The sequence below is a fragment of the Hirundo rustica genome, chromosome 3 (genome assembly GCF_015227805.2).
Source record: "Hirundo rustica isolate bHirRus1 chromosome 3, bHirRus1.pri.v3, whole genome shotgun sequence".
Classification (NCBI taxonomy): domain Eukaryota; kingdom Metazoa; phylum Chordata; class Aves; order Passeriformes; family Hirundinidae; genus Hirundo; species Hirundo rustica.
In genome coordinates, this window is record NC_053452.1 from 17,988,867 (window position 1) to 18,007,962 (window position 19,096).

Genomic DNA, 19,096 nt, shown 5'->3' on the forward strand with positions numbered 1-19,096 from the left:
TTTTAACTGCACTGCCTTGAACTCACCCTCCAAAGTGGAAGCACCGAGGCTTAGCTCTGACGGCAATGAGCGCTTGCCCGTCGGCGCCGCCGTGCGTGAGCCGTCGTTCGGGTCAGGACGGGCTGGTGCCGTGGACTGGCTGAGCCCAGAGTGCCCCTTCCTGCTCTCCACTCCCATGGCTTGGTCCAAGCTCTGCCCTGCACCTGTGCAGCTGTCCACACCTCTGCAGTGCAGGTGTAAAGGCACGCAGGCGTTTCGCGGCCGTGAGCGATGCGAGGGGTTGGCGCTCCAGGCACAAAAATCAGCTCCCCGTGCGGAGCTGACCAAGAAAACAAGAACCGAGTTAGACCACCTCAGGGAGTCAGCTCCAAGGAGAGGGGGGGGGTCAGGAGACTCCACTTCCACATTGTTTTTGTGGGATGTGTGGGGGACTGAGTGAAATAAGTGCTCAGATGCAAGTCAGCGTATGAAATTACATTCTGACTTTTAAAAGAGAAAACAAGAGGCTGTTTTTATACTCTCAACTGACAAGGATTGTAGCCCCTGTGCTCTTTTCTCTCTTTTACATGAGACAAGAAACCATCCCACCAGCTCTCCGCAGCCACAATGAAATTTCAGTAGGAGGGGGGAAAAAAAAGAAAACAAACGTGATGCTGAGTCTAAAATATTGGTTTTTTAAAAAAAGTTTAGTTCTTGTTTTGTAAAAAACTTGTTAAACCTTCCCTGGCATTGATCAGTTTGTCAGATGCAGAGCTAAAGCAGAAAGACATGCAGCAAAAAAAGCATTATCAGATTTGGACTACAGACAGGAAGATTTGGCAATGCTTTCACAATTAAACAGATCAAGAGAGGTAATTTAATGGCCCAATCCAGAGAATCCCCACTCATCAAATCGTCTAACTACGCTGGAAAAAACGTTCCAAGTCTTTCAGTGGATTACTCAGTAACTAGTTTGGTGCAAATGAGTTTTGAAAGGGGTCTGATTTGTTGCAATCATTTCAAAAAGACAGAAGGAGAGTATGGGGAAATCATGCTGATCCCTCCGCCAGGGAGGGATTTTCCTCTGGTTGCACCTCACAAATGTCTCAATTTTTGAGCATTCCTTCCTCACCACCTGAAATCCCTTGTGAACCACTTCCACTAAGACAGCAATTCCAGAGTGTGTTGCAGGGCAATGAGAGTTGTGCGTCCTTACAGATGCCTTGTGTGTGTAGATCCAAAAAGGTCCGGCTGTACTTTCAGCCAGAATTTAGTCTCCACATTCTTGGAGCCAATTCTTAGTGGAAACTTGAAGTTTCCTCACTCCACAATAATGTTCACAAGAAGACATGAAAAAAAAAAAGAAAAATTGAATTTACAGGGAATATAAAGATATATAACTTGATCCAAGAGCTTTATTTTTTCTTACTATAATGAACTTGTCCTGACCACTCTCAGTGAAAGGTCTGACCCTATGGGCCTCTCTGCATTGTAGTTTCTGTATTGCCAAGTTGCCACCTCCTTTCCCCACACAGCATAACAAATACAATGTTGGATAGTCACATCCAAAATATCATGTTTATGGAAATCAAATTGTCATGGCAACAGAAGAGGTCTTGCAAGTATTTTAAAAATAGCAGATTAACAAAACCAATTTATGAAATCTAAAATCCATTCCTTTATGAATGCTCTTAAACAGATACAACAAATGGTTTTCTGCCTACAGGAGGCTTTCCTTTAATGCCATGAACCCATTTCACCATAGTGGAGCATGCAAAGGGTATATGCATGCAAATAAATACACTTTTTTAAACTTAAACCGGCAAAACTATTTCAGCTGGACAGTGTCATAATAATGTGATCATTCAGTTTATTTCAGGCGAAATATTTTCACAAAAACATTGTAATTCATACTTCGTGAAATTACTGAACTTTTTAACATAGTGAACTTGTGGCTCATTATACTCTATTTTTTAGTCTACAATAAATCTTAATTGTTCAAAGGCTTATCAACACTAACACTTAGTAAAAAATGTAAAAATATACAAACACTTTTTTAAAACAATATTCTTATTTGGTCCAATTGAATTTTTTCCCCAATGCAACCACAATAATCATTTGACAATTTAGCCCTTTTGCATTCTTTACAAACTTATTTGTGTTTTAACTAAAAACAAAATTATTATCCACAGTCTCAAAGCATTTTTAAGTTTTGTGTGGATATTCACCAATGCTTGTGGCCACCTGAGAGTTCAGCCCAGATAAACAGCAACCTGGTGAGAGGCTGGATAATGACCTGTCACATTTAAATTCCCAAAGATGCCCTTGGTCCCCTGCACAATTCCTTGTATAAGCATAATTTCTGAAGTTGGAAATGTAGTACAGGATGAACCCCTGCAGAGAACGTGATTATGCTTCCAGGAGTTCCTCTATTGATTGTATTCACCATTTCCTCTAACAATATTTGACCATCCAGGCGTATCCTTTGGGTATGTTTACACTGGGTTTTTTAATTTGAGTTAGTATATTGCCCATCAGTTTTCATCAACCACCTAAATTATATTTACTGTATTTCAAGATGCTATGCTCAAAGACATGGATGTCCATGGTTTTGTATAATATGGCAGAACTGTAAATTAGTTGGTAATGTATCCTCTTTTTCAAATTTAAAAACTCAGTATGATATTGCCATTTTCCAGTGCTGAAAAATCATGACTCAGATTCTCCAAAACTGAGAATAAAATTTAAAAAAAAAAAAAAAAAAGCAATTCACTCTTTCTTCCCACAGCCTCCATTTTTTTTTTTTTTTTTAAAGACAGTATCATTATCTTCAAATCCTGCTCCACAGCCATAAGTGTTACATTCTTTTTCTTTTCCTGAAAGCAAAGATTCCATCTAATCAAGAGCCTCAGGGGACAAAGTTCTAAGGAAACACCAAATATTGTGTGAGTCGGGGTTGCATTGCTAGGCCTTTTGAGAAGCTGTCAAGTAGTTGGAGAGAAATTGTTTGGTCTGTAACTCCTTTGGAATGGAAGTGCTGAGTTTGAACTGCCTTTATTACAAGGTCTGCGTTGCTGAAGGAAGGAGGGTTGAGAGCAGCTTCTAAGTGGTAAGATGGAAAGGGAACAAATGTGGAAAAGAGTATTTTAAATCAAATATTCGACCATTTATTTTTTCCTTGGCTCTACACAGAACGAAACCTGAGTTTATAATATCAGAAATCAACAAGCAAAATATAACTAGATAGAATGGCATGTGATTTTTTTTTTCTCAAGTTCTTACAGTATTTTCTTTTTGCACCTCCCTAGATAACATAAATGCTCAAAAACCCTGGGAAGGGGAAGAGGGATTAGCTTCTTCCCTTAATGAAAAAATTCCTTATCTTCAGCAGAACCAGGAAAACTCAGTATTCACATTCCTGCAATCTCTGAAGCAAGGTCAATGACACAAACTTTTTCTTGTGTGAGGCTGGGCCCTAAGCCTGTCAGCGTTTAAAAGCCATTTGGACAATGGCCTTAATAATATGCTTTAACCTAGCCCTGAACTGGGCAGGCAGCTGGACAAGATGATAATTGTAGGTCCCTTCCAAATGAATTAATCTATTCTGTTGTCTCTTTGACCAGCATCTGTGCTACAACCAAGGCTGTGCTCATCCACCGTGGTGCTGCCACCGTGTCACTTTAAAGTTGTAAAGGTCTACAACGGAGACAAGTCCTAAGACAGGAGAAAGGATGTTATATGTCCCACTGACTTTATCTTATTACAAACCTTAGGACTATTTTAGAATCCCTTTACCATCCAATTGCTTGTCTCTCCACAAAATTCAAATCTGGACACAGGTTCTAAAACTCCCCTTGGTGCCAGACGCTGCCAGCTGCGGGTGTATTTGTGTTCAGGGTCCTGCACACAGTTTCGTGGGTAAGGAAGAGCCTGACAAACATGGTTTCTGCTTCTTGCTCCTCTCTTTATGATCCTGAACAGTTCAGAAACTCTCAAAGTCCTTTTCATGGTGGAGAGATTAAATGGCAGTAAGCTGCTGAAGGTGATGGTGCTTTATCAAGTTTTGTATGTCTCTCCAACACCCACACATTCAGAGCAGGAGAAAATTCACTTCCTTCCTGTTACCCTGACTAGGAGAATTTCACCTATCAAAAGCACTCTCCTCATCCAAGTTACTTTTATCTTCAAATCCTTTCACTCATTTTCTCCCTTGCTGCAAGAAGTTTCAGTTCTTTTGCCTTCTCACTGAATCCCTGCAAATGTACTTTCTTCCTTCTGGACTCGATTCTCTGTTTCTCTCCACGTCACACTCTTCGTCTGGAACAGCCTTCTCTCCACCTTAAAATTCAGCTGGTTTACTTGGCCATTTAACAGCTCTTCTCTGCTGCCTGTTCCCACCTTCACTTTTAATCTTCAAGTACATCTGTCCAAACTGCATTAAACGACAAACAAGATTACAAAATGCTGAGCACACCCTGTCTCCTTATGTGTTCATCAAGTAATGAATATCTCCACAGAGCCGCTTCAACAACAGCAGTGAACAAAAACCACTGAACAAAAAGGTCCCTGGCCATTTCTTTCGTCTCCTATTTTCATGGAAACAGAAGGCACGAGGGAGGCAGAGAAACTTGTTTGCATTTTAGCCGGTCTGGCACCGAGAGCAATTCAAAGGACGCAGCACTGGGTTAGTGCACAGCTCGACAGCGAAATGAACCAAAAAGTCATTTTAAATGCAAGTGGAGCTCAACAGCTGACTTCCACCAACTGTAGCAAGTGAAGAGTAAAAACTAACCAAAGGACAGAAATAGATCTAAATATTTGTGACTTGAGGCCGTGGTCACGAACGAGGCACTGGAGAGCTTTTGCCGTGTGTGCCCAAAACTGCGTCTGTAAAGGAGGGCACAGGAGGAGGATGAGTACGACAGCTCGTACACACGTGACCATCGTGGCTGGGCAGACAAACTCAAGGAAGGAACCCAGTGTTACACACTGGAAGGGGAGGAAGAGGAATATATTAAGTATTCAGGCAAGTGTGGGCAAAGCAGAAAGCAGCCTTCTGCTTAAAATACAGCAAAGCATGTCATTCAATGCTGGATTAAACTGAGGGGCCACATCAGGTCCCTCAGTAGATAAAATACCTTTTATTTTCTTCTTTTTCCTGATCAGATACACTAGGTAGAGTTGTCTCAACCAAGGAGCTACAAAGTTGAAACACTTCAGCATTTATTCAGATCACTAATTACCTGTGAACCTCTTTTGAGTTTTCCAGGATTGATCGTCATTCTAGGTGGTCTAGACACTTCATGGAACAAAAATATTCCAGACTACCCAGTGGTGGTAAGATTGTGGAATGCTGTTCAATACCATCTGCCAGGTAAGTTAAATGATACAATCAGGCTTCTCATTTAAATCTCTGTTATAAAAATAATAGAAAACAAGACAGGAATTTAATGGCCCTCTACATACTGAAAAGAACAAAGACCTGCAGGCGCAGAAACCTCAGATTCAGCTGTTCTTGTGCCCAGCTTCACCTCACTGTGAGGATAAACTCCAGCTGATACCACTGGTACCAGTAATGGAGCAGTAAAACCTGGATGCACACATTTTATTGCATGTCTCATTTCCCACCTTGCACAAGCACAAATCACCATAAAGAACTTCTTGGCCTTTTCAGTGGAGAATACAAAACCTGACAGAGGAAAGTCTACTGGCAACAGGTTTGCTTTGTTTAATTTTGCTCCCATGAACAATCAGCTTGTTTCTGCACACTACCAGCATCACAGGCTGAAAGGCAATGTTAGCTAAAAAACTGCAGCAGTAAAGTTCACAAACACAGATTCACACAAACACTCAAAAAACCCTTCGTTTTCCACAAATGAGCTCGTAAATCACACAGACTCATTGGTTTGCTTTAAACTTAATGTTTAAAAGAAAAAAAAATTAAAAGGATCATAAATACCAAAGAGAGTTTGAGACTTTAATGTACATCTGTCTGAGAGCCCAAATTTCTTTTTTGCACTGTTTGCTCTACCATAGATAAGAAAATGCATTTTTTCCTTGAAATTCTTTGTTTCAATAATGAAGACAATGGATGTTTGCTTGAAGCACCTATTTACCATTCCAACCACAAAAATAAAATGGGTACTGGTGATTTTACGCAGATCTTATCCCTTCAACTTTCTCGAGTGTTGTGTTCTGAACTTCTGTCCAGCTCTTTGGAGCTCATTCTGCTCAGAAGAGCCTTGAGGAGAAGATGCTCGTCTCCTATAAACCAAATATTAAAGCCACATTCACACAGCTGAAGGTGCAGTGCTTGAACTCTATCAGGTCTGAATAAACAGATGGCAGAAGACTCGTGATCTGGAGCTGACAGACCCGGGAACAGGAGAGCTGCACTGTGGAGCCGTGGAAGAAGAAAGTTCAGCGGGCTGGGAATCACCCCTTCTTTCTGTGAGAAGCTGTCACTCCTGAACTCCTCCACGGGCTATTTCGTGGCACATGGGTGGCTGCTCTCCCATCCTGCATTAACATAACTTTAAGCTACGTATTTCAGTTACTCCCTGCATAAAAATAGTATTCACGCACAACGCAGGCTGTGATCCAAAAGCCCACCCCCTTCCTGACAGGAGGGATTAATCTTGGAGAATACCTCAGACTTTCAGATAATTTCACTCACTTCTCACATTCCCCTCAAGTTCCCCCCCGCTTCATTTACCCCCGCCCACACACGGGATGTCGAGAGAAGGAAGAGCAGAGAGGAAGGAGGGCAAGATTCCCATGTATCAGCTCCGGGAACGAGAAGGAGCCAGATCTTCTCCCACGCCGACTGGCGCACGGCAGCTCCAGGAGAACGCCGTCTGCCAGCTAAAGGGCACGGCCAGCCCTTCTCCCTTTGCCACCTGCGGCGCACAGCGCTCCGTCCTGCGGGAACGGCACGACTGGGCACACCTCTGGCTCTGCTGACAGCTGCATCTCCCGCTCCCCAGAGCTCAATGCTGCGTGATCCGGCCTCAGAGCCCGCTCCAGAAACCCAAAGCCAGACCGGAGGCTGCCATGCCTCTGGCAGAGCTGGAGCGCTGGTAGCCAAGGCACGACGGCTTTTGCCAGAGCACCCTCTGCCTCCTCCCTCCTCTTCCTACCCACTCATTTTATGAACCTGAGCTCGGGACACCTTCATTACAGACCAGCCCTATAGACCTGGCAGACACAGATGAGAAAGACTGCACTGGACCATGGAAAACTGATCCAGAACATTTCCCAGTGGTCACGCCTGTCACATGGAGAATGTGTCATTTCAAGGCTGTTTGGCAAAATGGATTACAAGTGGATGGACCAATCAAGATTTTTTGCACCGCATTTGGTCTGAATTTTAAGTTTTGGCAAGGCAAAACTTAACATATCCCCTGGGTATGAAAAAAATTACTATGAGCTACATCTTTTGTAACATGTATGGAATGAGTAGTTAAAACTGAATTTACAATGCATCTTAAAACCTGCAGTTCTGAGTTATTACACAAAACTCTGAACATTAACCAGCTGAAAATAATAAACTGACTGTAAACAAAGAGAAAGTGTTACTGCTGTCCAAATGGAGTACTACTGCAAAACATAAATAGCACAAAGGAAAAATAAACCAGATATTAAAAATTCTCATATTTCACCCTCACAGGTGACTTCCATAACAGAGGAAAGATAATTTAACTAAAAAATAGAAGCTTTCAGATGGTGAGAGACTGCCCAAGGATTTGGAAGCCTGCATCAGAGTGCAATTTCCATTTGGATATCACCGCTCTCAGGCACGGGGCGCTAGTGAAAACCTCAGATGCACCAGACTCCAAGCAGTGGAACACTTGACTTATTCAATGTTGCCCATTTTCTTGTCTACTCTGTGGTCTCTGACCCTTCTTTGCAATTGCACTGCAGGGTCTGCACACAAATGACAACTACATGCAAAACAGATGAGGGATGAATTTAAGGACTGAGAAACAGAGGGCTTCCATTAACACCTTAACACAGTCACACTCTCCAACTAAGCAGGCAGAAATATACAGGGAGCCTGTGAAACATCATTTAACATGTTATCAATCTGGACTACAAGAATTGATGGGAATTTTGCCATTTACTTCGCAGGGAACAGGCTCACATCCTTGGTGTGAATACCTCACACCACTGCAAATTTAATCTCTTTTACAAGCGTTGCTCAGCTCATTGAGATGGCTGAAGCACAACAATGACACAAAATCTCTTTTTACCTTGAATATTCCTGCCAGTAGATTCGTGATCCTACTGTTTCTCCTCGTGTGTGGGCTATGTGATACATGACAGGATACGGCTGAGATCGTAAATAGCTGTATTCTAGTCAGGTGTGTCATCTCAGACTGAGTTTTCTCTCAAAATGCCTGTGATATTAGCAGCTTCATTAACAGAATGGGTCATTTATGTACAAACTAAGTGCCACGCTTTGCATACTGAGCTTGGGATGCATCTCTCCTGCATTTCACCAGGCTGTGGGGATGCCACAGGGAGGGATTCCTTTTCATTTGGAGTTTGTCTGGTTTGCTCCTTTTGCAACAGGGTACCAGAAGAAACAGTGGCACAGCCAGCCGGATCGTACCGCTGAAGTCAGTGCATCAAAGGGCAAACAGATTTTCAAAAATCTCCACCCGTTAAAAAAAAAAAAAAAAAAAAAAAAAACAAAAAAAACCCAAATAGAATTAAAAATAGAATTTAAAACCATTTTGTGCTGGTCCAGCCTGTCAGCGGTTACACAACCAACAGAGCTGCATAGTCCAGATTCAACTCCCAAGCTTTCAAGCAGCACTGGGAGCCTGAACACTCACCCTCGGGAAGGAAGCGCTGTCGCTGCCCTGCCTTAGGCACCTTCTCTGTGAGGGAGGGCACAACACGGGCTACCCCCAGACCCACAGCAGCACCCAGCAAGAACTCTGGGCTTATGGGGATCTGCCCTGCTGGGATGAAGGGAGAACACCGAGGGTCTTCTGGCATGCTTTGTGGAGTGTCAGATAATTTGGGTAAGGAAAAGGGCATGGCAAGTCGGGCTTTTTTCCTGTACCTCTACACTGAAGATGTGTCCTCTTCAATGCCAACAGAAAACAACACTCACTTTGAAAACTCTGGTTTTGAACTTCTCTCTCCAAAGTGGGAAACTAAGCCCCAGGAAACCTAAAGCCTCATGACAGAACTCAACTCCAGAGCTTGTCTTAGATTCATCACTCGAGGTTCTTCAGGTGGCTGCGTACAAGGGATGTGAAAACAACACACCCGAGCACAATGGATTGCATCTGGAAGCACACAACATAGCAGTCCTTCCACAGGAAAACTCAGAGGTATTTCAAAAGGTGCAAGTTTTCCTTTGGAATACCTCCACAGGTTCAGAGCAAGCATGCTGGAATAGCAATGGCTCCTACATGTTGCACACACTATCCCCCCCCATACCTGGGTAGTACTTTAATCAGAACTTGAAGAGTTTCAGATTTGTTAAAGAATTAAGCCACTTGAAGCACATGAAGCAATTAAAGGCAGGCAGTAGCTCTTTAAAAGCAGGGCCAGGTGGAGGATACTCCCGTATGGCAGGGAAAGCTTCTGTGCCGGCTACAGTAACAGAAACAGCAGAGACCTGAGGTATGCATTAACGTGTTTCGGATTATTTTGTTTGAGTTTGGTTGTTTTTTTTTTTTTTAATTAAGGTGGTTATTCTGCTTTCAGCTAGAATGTTTGTATTTAGCCTTGCATTCCAGGGGTTTTTGTAGCGTTCTAACTCTTCAGCTCCTCTTGCAGTAAGTAATTTCTACTACAAGCGGAGGAAAGGAAATATAGAAAGGATGCAGCCACATCTTAGGGACCTGAGCACACTAGAGACTTTATGTCGAGAAACGCTGAATCTCCAATTTCTCTGGACAACGGTTCTAACATTTTCCGGGGGTCTCCTTAGAAAACCGGGGACGGTGGGCTCTGAAAGCTCGTCTCTAGCCAGCGAGCGATGTGGTCACCGTGAGCCTCGTTCCCCTGACCGAAATCACAGTCCGCGGGAGCCCGACAGCTGAATCCCTTCCTCACGGCACGACCCCGGCCCGCCGAGAGCGGAGGGGTCCCTCCGTGCCCGGGGCCGGGACCGGCCGCGCCCCGCCGAGCGCGGAGCGGGTTCGGGCGGCTGCCGCGGCCCCGGTCCCCGCTGCCACCCGGGGGAACCGCGACCCTCGCCCGCTCCAGCCGCTGGGGCGCGGGCGCTGCCCCGCGGATCCCCGCGGACCCCGGCCCCGACGCGAAACTTCGCGGGGGATCTCCCGCCTCCCTCCGCTCCTCCGTGCCTTCCCTCCCCGCGGCGCCGTCGGGGAAAGTTGCCGCCGCGGCGGGTCCGGCGGGGCGAAGCAGCCGCGGGCGGGGAGAGGGACCCCGAGCCCCGGCCGCCTTCCCTCGCCGCCTCCCGCAGCGTCCTTACCCAGCCCCGGCACGAAGGTGTTGAGGAAGAGGCAGATGACGGCCACGGGGAAGGGCATGTAGGGGATGGCGGCGCGCAGGGGCCCCTTCTTCTCCCGGACCTGCACCACCACCCCGCTGGAAGGGGCCGTGCCGCCCCGGCCGGGCTCGGCGGCCGCCGCGCTCTCGCCGTCTTTGGGCGAGGGCTCCATGGCCGGCGCGGCCGTGCCCCGGCGGGATGGCAGCTCCCGCCGCCGAGCGCGCTCCCGCCGCCGGGCGCGGCCCCGCCTGCGCCGACCCCCTCCCCGCCCTCCGCCCCGCCCCTCGCGGCGCCGCGTCCCGCCCGCGTCCCGGCTCCTGCCCCGGAGCCTCGCCCGGAGCGCTCCCGAGCCGCGCCGCGCCTCGCCTCGCCCCGGCGGCACGGCCCGGGACGGGGCAGGGCGCTGTCCCCTTCCCCGCTGCGGTGGGGAAAGAGCTCCCGATGAGGAAGCGCAGAAGCCCTGGAAGATCGTGCCCCGCGCTCCCTTAAAAGCGGAAGGTGTAAGAGAAGGTGTCGATTAAACCCACGCGCGTTTGTTGTTCGAAAATCCCTGCTGTAAGGAGGAAGAGGGAAGGGAGCCACAAGAACGGGAAGGCAAAGAAAACTCTGTCTCTGGAGAGCTAAGCGCAGCTTGGTGTGAAGATGTGTCTTCGTTCCTCGGTGCCAAGAGATGAAACAGGGCTTTGTAGGGCTGGTAATTATTGTTCAGCACAGAATATAGAGGGTGAAATGGGAACAAAACTTGAGCGTGTCTAGGTAAAAAAAAAACAAAAAAAACTATAATTTTCCCTGCAGATGGGATTTGGCAGAGAAAATGGGGAGAATATTAAAGGCATTAATCCTGATATAAAATGTGAGTGTGACACATATACGGGATCTTTCCATGAGAGAGAGGATAGTCTGCGTCTTACGTGTATTTTGAAGCTGCAGTTTTGCCAAACAACTCCTGCTCGGAATTTAGATTCCAAGAGAAACCTTGAACTACTTTATTTATGCCGCTTGAATACCACCCAACAAATGCCTTATTCAACAGTTTAATTGATTAGAATACAAATTACGAAAAGCTTGGGTAAACTAAATGAGGGAAATGCAGAATCTTCTCCCTAGGTTACATTATTTTATTTTTCTACTAACTGGGCTTGAAACCACAAAAACATAAACAACCCATGTAAATTCTCTCATCTTTAACAACATGTTTTCTTTGCTTATCTTCTTATCTCTTTATTTTCTTTGCTTATCTTTTAGCTTGTTTTCTGAGTGCATTTCATCCAAAGGATCTTCTGACTATTTTTGATTAAACGCATAGGAATTTTTTTTTTTTTTTTTTTTAGCACAAAATTTAGATACGTTTCTGAATTATATTAACTAATTTGGCTTTTTGGAGAAGGTTTTTTGTTGTGGGGTTTTTTTTGTGGGCTTGTTTTTTTTGTTGTTGTTGGGGGGGTTTTTGGGGTGGTTTTTGGGGGTTGTTTGTGGGTTTTTTGGTTGCTTAGTTGGTTTTTTGTTTTGGATTTTTATTTTGTTTGTTTTTTTAAAATGGTGACATTTATTTCTGTAAAAATAATTCATGACAGCCCAGACCCTGTACTGCCTAGACACAAAGCTGTTGGAGAGCTGCACTTTCTCTTGGGAAGATCTGATGTAACTGAAATGGACTCTATATTTCTCTGCTGGTTGATCAAACTACAGTCAGATCAGAAATCCTTATGGTATGAATATGGATTAATTAGAGCCTGTGCAAAGCAGAATCCAAGTTGGAACATAATCAATAGCTTGCAGTGACATAATTCTCTATAGGTTCTGGAAATTGTGTGGGCGAGCCCGCATCACCTACAGGAACAGCAAGCAAAAGGCCATTGTGAGATTAGCCCAAACAGAAAATCAAAGACGGAGATTAATTAAAACAATATTTTGTCAGAAAGACTTAATAACAAGTTGGCTTTTATGGAACATTTCCTTGGAATATCTCGAAGCCTGTGACAAATGTGAGTTAGTTCATTTACTCCTCCAAGATCAGCTGGCAGTGTGTAAGGCTCCCTCTACCCACCGTTAAAATGCCACCGCTCCCAGCCTGAGCTGCATCATTAATTTTGCGCTGCCGGTGCTCGTGGAAGTTCTCGGGCGCCTCAGGCAGGAGTTATGACTGCCTCCCAAGGATATTAAGGATGCCTTGGTGTAACAAGTTGTGACATTCCCAAGCTTTTCTAAACAAGCAAATTGGTGGCGGCATTACTCTGCTGCGGCTGCCGCTCGCTCCCCGAGCCTCTCGTGCTCAGGAGGCTCTGCTGGAGAGCTTCAACCGGGAGAGGAAGGCATCCCTGGAAAGGTGTGCTGGGACCTAAGCAGGGAAATGTGGCCCAGGGAGGAATTTATTTTTTTTATGAAAATAAGGTTATCGTTTATAAAAAGCGGTGATATTTGTGTGTACTAAGAATACTCAGATTTCCTCAGATTTGATCTTTTAAAATGTTCATTTTGCATCTGTTAGGAAAATTAATCCATGAACACCAGAGGTTTGTGTCCAAAAAGGAGACAGAGGAGTCCTTTTACTTTATTTGAATAAAGGGAGAGGCCATGGGGCATTCCCCCTGGGGTCTCTCAGTTTTTCGGAGGATGCAGCCTCCTATTTATCCTAATTTCCTGGCTGCATTTCCCTCTCTCTTTCCTCATTGGCTGAGATACTTGAGAGGTACAGACTTCCCAAAATGCCTAAGATTCCCCTTTTAATGTATAACCCCCCCTAATTTTTAATTTTTATGGGATTTATGGGGTTTTCCCCATTGTTGTTTTCATGTTTCAATATTCAATTTCATTTACAAACAAACCTATGGCTTGTTTGTAAAGGCAAGTAACTTCTTTTCCATTCATCCATCAATAGAATCCTTCCCATTGTTTTGCTTATCTCTCAGTGCTAGTTTTATCTACCAGCAGACCCAGAACTTGTTTGTAAAGACAAACCTTGTCATTCCTCTCACTTCTCAGCATGAAAGCAGCTCACAGGACTGCTATGTGTATATATATAACATTATTTTTCTGCAAAAAAATGGTTTAAAAAAAACCCAAACAAACACAACCTGAATTCAAAGTGGTGTTTCAGACCATGGAACTCCCCTGGCACACCGGTACAGCAGCAGTGTGTTGGCACACAGGGCTGGGAACACATTCTCCCCCAGTGTTCTCTCCGTAAAGCTGAAGACAAATAGTGCTGCTGTGTCAAGGGCGGGCACAAAGGAAGCTGAGAGCTGAATCTCCCGCTGTCTGGTGAAAGACTAGGTGGTGCTGGCCCAGGTGGCAACAAGGACATCCTGCAGATGGCTGGGCCTTCCACACTCTTGTAGCCCTTAAAACCAGAGGAGGGTGGCCTCTGACTTCCTCCAGTCCTGCAAAGAGTAGAGTGTGGGTGTCTGTTCCTTGATAAGCAGGCGGGGACAGGGAACCTGTGTGTGAAATAGCCTGGTCTCAGTGCTGGCCAGACTTGAGCTGGACTTTCTGGTTGATGGTGGGAGCCTTATTGCCAAGGCTTTGTGGTGAGCTAGTTACGTGTGCGTGCTGCTATGGGAAGTAGATGCTGGGGCTGTGATCGGTATCCCGAGAATTCCGTATCCATCAGGCCTGGGGGATTCCAGCGCGTGGCTCATGGCCACCAAACACCCAGTCAGAGAGGAACGATATCCTAGCTGAGAGCAGGAGAGGGGATTTGTTATGGTCACTAGCTGACTTTCAAGGAGCTGTCATGGGAGATTTTATGATGGGAGTTTTTCCCTTTGTTTTCCACAGAGTCTAAATAAACTGTATCGCAAACATTTTGCAGGTATGGACATTTTGAGTCAGGCCAAAGGAAACTTAAGATCAGAGAGTTTAGTATTAATTTACCCTGCAGCTGTAGAATGACCTTTTCTTCTTTCCCTGCTCGCCTCAGTATTTGTGATGTTCCTGTGGAGAACGGGTTGTTCGGTGGAGAATTGGTGATCCTGCAAGAGGAAGGGATGGTGCTTCTCTTTTACAGTGCTCTGAGGAGTGGGCACACCACAGGCTTCCTCTGACTTTGGAAAGGGAGAAAGACTCCTGCAAACTGAATGAATAGCAATGACATATCTACAGCAACCAGGGGTTCATCTATTTTAAATACACCCCACTCCTGCGCTTGGGTTCCTTCCAAAGCAGCCTTGAGTATCTTACAAGTATGTTAAGAGATACAAAAATAGATGCAAACACAAGTCGTTGGAAATGTTATTAACAAAGGCAATAAGGAGCCAAACAGAGCTGCTGCTCTCTAACAATCCCTGAGGGACAGGAGGAGCCCTGCAGTCTGCACTCCAGAAGAGCAGAGTAAATCCAGCGTGGCTCCACAAGCTGTGACTGAACGCAGAGTTTGGCTCAAGGAGTACAGCGCTCTCCCAACAGAAAGATCAATTCATTTCATTCATGTGAAGGAGCTTGGAGTTATGTCTGCCACTGGAAAATCCATTGTACCAGCTGAAATGGGGGCTGGCAGAGCCCTGTGTCCTCACAGAGACAAATGTACCTCTGTGCAGAGGAGTGACTTATTTAAGTACCACTTGTGGCCCGTGTCAGAACGGAGTCTTGAGACTGTCAAGGCACTGAGACCTCATAAATTGCTTCTGTCTGACAAATGTCAGACACTCACATGAGGCTGGGTTTGTGACTCAGTGAGCTTTTCCTGGTGCAATTGAGAGCTGCACTTATTGCTCTTGACATAGTACATGGGTATATCCTACACACAGTCTTCCCACTAGTCAAAAACAAACAAACAAACAACAACAACAACAAAAAACCAAACAAAAAACCACCACCCACCAAAGATTCTTTGTGTCCAGGCTGGTAGCGATCCTGTATTGATTGCACTGGGAACAATAGTAGCTTCATATTTATTTATTATTCTTCTGTTCCATGAGCATCAAAGCAACAGGAATTCTTAGTTTCCATAAATTTCTATTAGCTTAAGACTTTGAATACTGGCATTTACAGCTGTGTCCTGCTGTGTCTTGAAAACATGAGATTGTACCAAGATCACTAAGAAATGCTTAGGATGCCACGACAAATCTGTTCCCCTGGCTCCTGCCTTCCTTTCCAGGCTCCAGTTAAAGCATCCCTTCATCCTGACAGCCTGGGCAAGATGAATTGCAGTAATTTCTGGGAAACACGGGGATCTCGTCACAGGAGTCTTCATGTTTTAATGCATGTAGCTGGTTTTCTTTCTTCCCAGCTCAGTCTTTCTTCCTCCAAATGGCTTTGGACCGTTACATGCTGCCCCACCTGTGTGCCAGGCTCTTTAACATCCCCTAAATTCACCCAGAGTGAGCTGTGTTGCTCAGAGAGAGAAAACCACAGTAAGTAGAGTCTCCCAACAAAGAAACTGGGAAAATAGTCATGAAAATCTGTATTACCTGTTGTAATAATGACAAGGTAGGTGTGGAAAGAGGACAGGCACTGGAGAAATGTTCTGCACAGGCCCAAAGCAATTCTGCAAGCACAAACATTCCCTTGCCCTGTTTTAAGTCATTCATGCTTGCCCTGAAAGTAGAGCAGATACCACAGTCCCTAGTTTGTCTTCCTGCATTCAGAGGCTTCCAAGAAATGTGAGATATGAACGAAAATCTGGAGCTCAATCCATTGATTACTGTATCACAGCTTTTGATTTGGGTTTGTCTGCAGATCAGTTGTGGGTTGCTGTTTTAAACTAGTATGAGTTAGGCTTAATGTCAGTCTCAATTTGTCCAAATTATTTGACAACTCCTCTAGAATAATCTCTAGAGATTCAGAGATTTATTCTGGAACTTACCCGTGACTGTTATGGGCTAACAAAACTGTCAGCCTTTACTGAAACCATCAATAGTGTCAGGCAGCTGCATCATGTAAGATAAGGAAAACAACCTGACTAGAATTAATTTCTACCCTGCTTGTCCCCTGACACCAACTGCTTGTCCAATGGAAGCCCTTTGCTCTGAATTGTATCCTGTTGATAATTAATTTTCTGCCACTGAAACAATGTTCTTTGTCTTAATCTTCCTTTTGCTCTTCCCTGTCATTAAGTCTTTTGGGTGGGAATGGATAAAAATGACAAAACTTAGAGGCAGTTCTTACTTTATCTTCAAACACTCACAAAAATCTATACTAAAGAAAAGGAGGCCCTTGCTCTATTAATTCTGAGCTACCTGGATTTTTTCCCCTCATTTCTGGTCTGTCATTGAAACAAACATATTTATGGAAAACATCAGGGAGGCTGTAAACACATCAGAAACACTATAAACACCAGCTGCCAGTGTCACGGGGGGTGCTCTTGTGGCACTGGCCATTTGTTTCACTGCAGATTATTTTTTAAGAGTCTCGAATGTCTCTATCCCCATTTGAGCTTATGGTGACTCTCTGATACTATTGAAAAGTTACCTTTTCTTCTTTATCTTGATGTAACCTCATTACCCCTTTTTACAGCACTTTTCTCAGTGAAACTTTCTGCCTTGCAACATAGCATAACGCTTTGTTACTGATTTAGCATTCTGTGCACTTCCATCATGTTCTTTGTTTTGAGCAATCCTCCTCAACATGATTATTGATCACAGGCTTTATGTGATGCTCCTGGGCATTCACTTTTTGTAAGTGTGGGCAGCACAAAGCTTCTAGGTGTTAGCTCTTGTGACATTTAGTATTTTGGATTATTCAGTCCTCTCATACCATGGTTCAGTAGATCAGTTACTGTGCTTGGAAATGCCCAAGGCTTTCTGGTTTAAAATGTTTGTGTTTTCCGAATTTATTCCTACACCTCACAAAATACAGTCTCCTTCTTTCCCCCTTTCTTTTCTACTGAGGGGCATGTCCTTGTCAAACCCAGTGTCTCCACGTGCTGATCCATTTTTCTTCTTCAGTCTTGTCCCGTAGCTTCTGGTACCAGCTTTATTCCAACACAGCCAAATTGCTGCTGAAGGCCAAGATGAGACCCTGTTCCTTCAAGAACTTTTAGCCTCACCCAAAAAATCCAGTTTCTTTACACAGTTGTGTAAGTTCTGTGTTGCAGCTGGTGGAGAGGCAGATTCTTCAATCTTCCAGGAATGATCAAGTCTGCTTAAGTTGAACATTTGTTTCTATGGTTAAGCTTAGGAGAAACTGGTAGGGAAAATTAGGTCTCTTCATCCATTTGGCATCCTTTCTGCTTTCCCCTCGTTAGAGGACAAGCATCTAATACATCTAGTACACTTTGTGCAAAGTAGAACCAAGCATCTGTATGTTTGGTTTCCTGAGTGAGTCTATTTTGCCAGAGACTATAATTTAAAAGCTGAGTGCTGTTACCATCATCTCTGGTCATGGCTACTCTGAAGGACACAGGAAGGATTCAAAAGCCTGAAATAAATCACAGCAGAACTGCAGGTGATAGAGAAATACCACTATTCACAGAGGAGCACTAATGAGCAGCAGGAGGCAACTGCAATTATGTGGCAGGGAAATAATTTGTCTATGTAATGAAGCACCTTTAAATTTAGGCGCCTGAAAGATTAAACAGTCCTGGAAGGTAAGTGGGAATAGATTACTGAGTGGATTTAGGGGCTCTGGGATGACTGAGTTACAACTTAAGGCAGTGTTTGGACAGAAGAGATTCCCTTCATTTTACACTTGGATTGGCCCCCTTAAGGTCATTCTTGGGACATGTTTTCTAGTAGGAGTGTGAGATGAGATGGGAGCTTTTTGCACATGATCTGTTTCTCTCAGATTAAGTCTGAGGGAGGCAAATGATGTTCTGTGGCTTGAGAACCACAGCAGTCTATCAGGTAAACTACTGCAAAGCTGTCACACTCTGCCTTAAATGAAATTGCTCCTTAGATCAATTTTTTTGCCTCTTACATAGTACTTTTTTCTTCTCAATAAAAGCTAGTTCAGACAGGATTAAATGTTATATATTGTAAGACAGCTCTTTCAGAGAGCCAAGAAACAGAAAAGCATGTGCTCCTCCCCTTTCTTGGGACTTGCTTGAATCATGGTGGTGACAGAGGCTGGTTTACCGGCACACATAAATTTTGATCCTGGAGAGGTGGTACCCATCGATTTGACAGCTGTGAGGAATCAAATTTACCAACACAGGAACAATGGAAAAGAGTTCTCTTCCTTGTACTGTTCTACCTCTTATCTGGAGGGACCAATAATCAAAATTAGTTAAAGATCCAGAAGAGTGAGTCATTCAGTCTTTGTTTCTCTGCTGCAGTTGCCCATAACTCTGTAGTCTCAGTTGGATCAGCAGTTCTTGTACCACAGGTCACATCAGCTGAGGTGTAAGCCATAAGCCCTGCTGGATAGATCAGAGGTTTCCAGTGGGATGGGGAGCGTTATGCATGGAATAGAACATGTTTTATGTTCTCCTAAGCGCGGCTGCCTGGGCTCTGGTCCGTGCTGAAGGTTTTGTCCAGCCCTTTGTGGGACAGCAGTAGGTCTCTGGTCTGTTCCAAGGTGTAGATATCCTTAGCAGGAGTTTAATAGTTTCAAGCAGACTTGCTGAGAACAGACCAAAGGGGTTTGCCTGGGGAATGCTTTCTTGGGATCACTGATGGTCAGTGATGTGCAAGAGTTTCAGGGGGTTTTATGAAATAACCCACTGGATTCCAAGCTTTCCAGTGGGTGAGAAGGCATCCTGTG

General features: G+C 44.6%; 1 protein-coding gene and 1 long non-coding RNA gene across 4 annotated transcripts in view; one reads left to right on the forward strand and one right to left on the reverse strand.

Annotated features, from left to right (window-relative positions):
• STUM (stum, mechanosensory transduction mediator homolog) overlaps window positions 1–10,660 on the reverse strand; it is a 46,539-nt gene extending 35,879 nt beyond the window's left edge. For all 3 annotated transcript variants that reach the window (XM_058419750.1, XM_040058473.2, XM_040058474.2), the window contains exon 1: window positions 10,439–10,660. In XM_058419750.1, coding sequence (XP_058275733.1) covers window positions 10,439–10,628 — 190 coding nt within the window. In that variant the 5' untranslated portion in view covers window positions 10,629–10,660. The remainder of the gene's footprint in view (window positions 1–10,438) is intronic.
• On the forward strand, window positions 9,554–15,654 carry LOC120750167 (uncharacterized). Its single transcript, XR_005699919.2, has 2 exons — window positions 9,554–9,621; window positions 14,376–15,654. It is a non-coding gene; the product is annotated as an uncharacterized LOC120750167 (long non-coding RNA).
• Window positions 15,655–19,096: the final 3,442 nt, after the last annotated feature.